Below are 5,959 nucleotides of genomic sequence, written 5' to 3' on the forward strand. Positions count from 1 at the left end.
CCTTCTTTCAGCCTCTTTATTCCCCCCTTCATCTTCCCCTGAGGGCGCCTGATAAGGCGCCGGCTCAAGCATTCTGGCCAGTACTGGATTGGCCGAGCCTTCGGGAAGGGGGGCCGAACACCTGATCATCTCCGCCTTTGTTATCTAGTCCTGGTCAAAGAGCGACTTTTCATAATGATGTTATGATAAAAAAAAGACAGCGTATTTGGCCATGGGATTACTTACTTGGGTATCGTGGCGATTACAGCTCAGACCCGCATCCTCGATGGTGTCCGGACACTCTATTTGGGGTCCGAAGAACAATTTGTACATCTCTTCGAGCATCATGCCGAGGAAGTGCTGAATAGTCCATGGTCCTTCCGGGTTGAATTCCCACATACGGAGGGGTCGATGTTTGCAAGGCTGGACTCGACGAACTTGCATGACTTGCATTACCATGACCAGGCTGATGTCTCTCTCAAGGAGATCTCATATGCGACTCTGCAATATCGGCATATCATTTACTGGCCCCTAGTTCAGCCCCTTGTTGATCCATGACTTCAGTTGTGGTGGGGGCCTGAGCGAAAGGCAGGGGCGGCTACCCACTTGGAACTCCGGGGAGCTGTGATATAGAACCACTCCCGCTGCCACAAACAGGACACCTCCGGGAAGGAACCCTCTGGCCATGGAGCCTCAACGCTTTTGCTTATTACGGCACCTCCGCACTTTGCGTGCCGCCCCTCGATCATCTTCGGCTTCACATTGAAGGTCTTGAGCCACAGGCTGAAGTGTGGGGTAATGCGGAGGAAGGCCTCACACACGACGATGAACGACGAGATGTGAAGGAGGGAATCCGGGGCCAGATCATGGAAATCCAGCCCATAATAGAACATGAGCCCCCTAACAAAAGGATCCAGAGCGAGGCCTAGCCCTCAGAGGAAGTGAGAGATGAACACAACACTCTCGTTGGGTTCGGGAGTGGGGATGACCTGCCCTGGGCGGGCAGCCTATGCGAGATTTCGGCGGTCAGATACCTGACCTCTCTCAGCTTCTTGATGTCCTCCTCTATGACAGAGGAAGGCATCCACCGACCTTGGAGGTTGGATCCGGACATGGTTGAAGGTCCGAAGCGCCTGACCTGAGCCTTGGGTGTTGGAACTCGAGGCGGGGGAAGGATTCGATTGAGCACGAGAAGAAAAAAAGGACAGGCCTTGGCCTCTTTATAGAGAGGGTGAATATCAAGCGTCCTCCTCGTGGCCGTTTGGGACTTGCCTAAAATCGAGGAGTCATACCAACATGCACGATTGGGTTACCCACGTCCGTATTGATGAGAATCCCGTAATAAGGGGGACACGATCTCTGCTTTGACAAGACGTGTCAGGAAAACCGCCTCGCGTTATGTGCAGTGCTGGTTGAGAAAAACGGTTCGAATAAAGACCGGGCCATGGCATGATGTCATGTTGCTAAACGTGTTAGCAGATTAGATTTGTGGAGATATTATTCTCTCTACGGTGGTATGTGGAACTTGTTTTGCAGAGCCGGACACTATCCTTGTGTTCAAAATCTTCTATGGAGTATTCCGAGGAGGAACCCGCCTTGCAATGCCGAAGACAAAACTACGTGTCGGACTCGTCGTCATTGAAGCCTGGTTCAGGGGCTACTGTGGGAGTCCTGGATTAGGGGGTCTCCAGACAGCCGGATTATATCCTTTGGTCGGACTGTTGGATTATGAAGATACAAGATTGAAGAGTTCGTCCCGTGTCCGGATGGGACTTTCCTTGGCGTGGAAGGAAAGCTTGGCAATACGGATATGTAGATCTCCTCCCTTGTAACCGACTCTGTGTAACCCTAGCCTCCTCCGGTGTCTATATAAACCGGAGGGTTTAGTCCGTAGGACAACAACAATCATACCATAGGCTAGCTTCTAGGGTTTAGCCTCTTCGATCTCGTGGTAGATCAACTCTTGTAATACTCATATCATCAAGATCAATCAAGCAGGACATAGGGTATTACCTCCATCAAGAGGGCCCGAACCTGGGTAAACATCGTGTCCCCTGCCTCCTGTTACCATCCGCCTTAGACGCACAGTTCGGGACCCCCTACCCGAGATCCGCCAATTTTGACACCGACAACGAGGAAATCTCATGCGGGAAGTGCAAGGTCAACTGGAAGCTTGTAACCTCGCCGGTGGATCGCGGTGGACTAGGCATACCAGACATGGAACGTCTTGCGCGCGCACTCCGCCTACGGTGGCTCTGGCTCACATGGAAGCATCCGGGCAGGCCATGGGTCGGCACGGGCTCGCCGTGCGACGACAAGGATAGAGAGCTATTAGCCGCTGAAACTAGAGTCGTCATAGGGAATGGAAGGAGGGCCACGTTTTGGAAATGCACCTAGCTCGACGACCAGCCGCTCAAACTTCGGCTCCCTCTGTTGTTCGCCAACTCATCCAGAAAGAACCGATCGGTGGCCGAGGCGCTCCAGGACGACAGATGGATCCTCGATCTCCGGAGAGGCAACGCAATGGAGATCATCCCGCAGCTGGTCTCTCTGCGCCATAGCATCCGCGAAGCCAACATCACCCTGCAGGATGAGGCGGAGGATGAGATCTCCTAGCGTGCGGGAGGCCAGTACAGCGCCAAATCAGCCTACGATGCTCAATTCGTTGGGCAGCCCAGCGGTGCACTATAGCAACTCATCTGGAAGGTATGGGCGCCGGGGAAAATCAAGTTCTTCATGTGGCTGTTGCACCACGACCGGCTCTGGTGCAATGATCGGCTGCAGTGGCGCGGATAGGAAAATGGCTACTTCTGCCAGTTATGCCTCAGAAGCTTGGAGAGCTCGGCACACCTTCTTTGGAACTGCCCCACGTCACAGCAGATTTGGGCCAGGGCAGCGGAATGGAAGGGTTGCGGCGCGCTGAGCCCAGCCACCTGGGACGGGTGCAAGACCACAACGAAGGTCGTCACTGCAATAGTCTCTACATCACCATCATCCAACAGGCGAGCCACCAAATCCATGGTGGCTCTGGTTGCATGGCACATCTGGCAGGAACGCAACAGCTGCACGTTCAGGAAGAAGGCAGCTTGCGTTGACGATGTGATTAGTGCCTGCAGAAGAGAGTTGGAGCAATGGAGACTAGCCGGAGCGAAAGGATTAGAGCGCCCCTTTGGGGATATCACATGAGAAATAAACCTTAGTCTTTACCTAGAGGGAAGGGGGTGGGAGAGCCCGTGTGCTCTTCTTTAAACCCGGTCTTTCTTCAGTTTGCTAATCTATTTTGATTAGGACAATTTTTGTAACTCTCTCTTCTGCTAAATCAATGAAAAGCCATGCAACCGGGTCTTTCAAAAAAAATTCTAAGGCTAGTCATAGTGGGAGTAACTTAGATAGTAATATAACGCACTTCGAGAAATTTTTGCTTATGTGACATGTAGTTAATGAAAAGTGGTAACATAATATGTTACTGTAATATAGCGCTTCCCAAAACAAAATGAGTCTACAAGCCATTAAATGAAGCCACATATGACACTACTAATATATTACTTTGCACTATGAAGGTAGTAAGTTAGACTAGTATCATATGCATGACATTAGGGGTTTTTTGATTTTTAGCCACCACTTACTTTGCACTTTGATAATTTGCCACTCCTTACATTATAATTGATCAGTTGCCACTCTTTACTTTGCACTTTAATTTTTTGCCACTTTTCCACACAAAAACAATACTTACAAATGATTGACATAATATATGCATAAAACAATGGACCAAAATACCCTTTGCCCTAGTTTGACCATTGCACCCAGCCGATACATCGATTGAAATCTAATCAGGAGGGATGAACCCATTCACCGCCGCCGCCGCCCTCTCTGATGGCCGGCTGCTCTCCTCCTCCTCGCGCCGCTCTCCTCCCGGCCGTCGGCCGCGCCACCGGAGTACCAGATGCAGGGCGGGACGCACCACACAGGGAGGGCCCACGGCGCTGTTCCAGGCCTCTGCCCGGTGGCTCGCCTGAAGGTCGCTCCCGACGGGGTCGCGCCGCGGGGATCGAACTTGCTACCTCGGTCCGCCTCAGGCGCTGCCAGCGACAAGAAAGCTGGTGCCTGGGGCACGCGGGCGGGTGAGTGAGATGGGGAGCGAGCTCCTCTCCCATGTCCTGTACCCGTCAATCGGGAGGCAGCAGGATGGTGCAGAGGGATTGGAGAGGATGGGTAGGAAGTCAACCATGCAGCAACTTGCCGTCGGGGAGATGTAGCAGAGCACGCCTTGATGTAGTCGCCGCCGTCGTTTCTTATCTGTGCAATTAGTGTCGCGACCCCGTGAGTGGTAAATGGGGTGGGACGTGGGAGCAGGGGGCAATCTTGGGTTTATCCGTGGGCAGGGGCAAATCTTCCAACTCCCAAGTAAGGAATGGCAAAAAAACAATTACGAAATAAGGAGTGGCAAATTGTCAAACTTCAAAGTAAATCATGGCAATAAATCAAGAGAAAAATTCACTATAGATCCCAAAACTTGAGCCGGCTGACACTTTAGTCACTGTACTTCAAAATACCCTAAATACCATGCATATACTTGCTCTAGGGGTTCACTTCGGTCCATATATACGATTTTGTGTACGTATACGCTGATTTGGCGGTGGTCAACTCGAGCCACGCGGCGTGACTGACAGGTCCTCTAAGCCGCTTGAATACACAGGAAAGCAGGGTTTTTATTGCAAATTTGCTAGTGATAAAACAGTTGCTTCCCACCGACACTCCTCCCCGATCCGCTCCCGCCGGAGCACCTCGTCGTTGGTCGCCACGCACACCCCCATCGCACGCGCCGTGCACCTGGCCCACCCGCTCTGTCGCCCTGTCGTCGCCGAGGTCGTAGAAGATGGAGCCAAGGCCGGCGCCAGCGAGCAGCGAGTGGAGCGCATCGACGGAGCCATGATGGAGCACGGCGTCGAACATATTGACGATGCGCGCACCGGGCTGGTGGATGCTGAGCACTACGGTGTGCCCGCGCGACTCGGCCTTGGCCCGGAGCGCGCCCATGATCTGGAGCGCGGGCGCGCTGTCGAGGCCCGACGTGGGCTCGTCGAGCACCAGCACGGCGGGGTCGCGCACGGCCTCGACGCCGATGGACACGCGCCGGCGCTCTCGGCCGGAGAGGTCCTTGACCCTGGCATCGGCGACGCGAGCGAGCGCAAGGTCGTCAACGAGCGCGTCAACCGCGGCGGGGTCCTATGCGTCCGAGCCGAGGCGAAGGCGCGCGTTGAAGTGGAGCGTCTCGCGCACTATGAGCAGCGGGAAGACGACGTCGCGCTGGGTGGCGTAGCCACAGAGGCGGCGAACGGCCGCAGCCCGTGGCGTCCACGGGCGAGCCATTGACGCGGAGGTCAGTAGAAGGGGAGGAGCTGGTCTCAAGGTGGCCGGAGAGGATCTCGAGCGGCGTGGACTTGCCGGCGCTGGGGCCGACGATGGCGAGCAGCTCGCCGGGGCTCGCGCGGCAGCTGATGTCGCGGAGCACTAGGCGGCACCGGCTGCTGCGGCTCACCGGCGGAGGTGCAGGTGCAACAGGGTCGCCGGCGTCGTTGAGGAGGAGGTTACACAATCCTGAAAGAAAATATCGACCATTAAATACTTTCTCTCCGAAGAAGATTGATAAATCTAAAGGCACTTGCCAAATGCAAGGAGGAATTAAAGAAATTCCTTAAGAGTTGACTTGGGCTTCTCACATCATCACCGTGTTTGCATTTATCGCTCCACCACGTCTCGCCTCTGCCGTCGAGCAAGCCGGTGCTGTTGCCGGTAACCGTGAGCCCGTCGATCTGGTAGAACATCAGCCAATAGTTCTCCTTCTCGCTCCATGCGCCCGCCGGCGGCGCCGTAATCGTGCCCATGGCCTGCGACAACCAAAGCCAAAACACGACCCAGATCAGGAAGGACAGACGAGCGGTGCGTGCCTGGACGGTGATTCTGGTGGAGGCGCATGGCC

At 54.4% G+C, this 5,959-nt stretch overlaps 1 protein-coding gene across 1 annotated transcript; it reads left to right on the plus strand.

The window, feature by feature from the left end:
• Positions 1-3,852: 3,852 nt before the first annotated feature.
• LOC125554606 lies at positions 3,853-5,607 on the plus strand. Its single transcript, XM_048718115.1, has 2 exons — positions 3,853-4,100; positions 4,650-5,607. The coding sequence occupies exons 1-2, from the start codon at positions 3,853-3,855 to the stop codon at positions 5,350-5,352; spliced, it is 951 nt and encodes a 316-aa protein (XP_048574072.1). The 3' UTR covers positions 5,353-5,607.
• Positions 5,608-5,959: the final 352 nt, after the last annotated feature.

This window comes from Triticum urartu, chromosome 4, assembly GCF_003073215.2.
Source record: "Triticum urartu cultivar G1812 chromosome 4, Tu2.1, whole genome shotgun sequence".
Classification (NCBI taxonomy): Eukaryota; Viridiplantae; Streptophyta; class Magnoliopsida; order Poales; family Poaceae; genus Triticum; species Triticum urartu.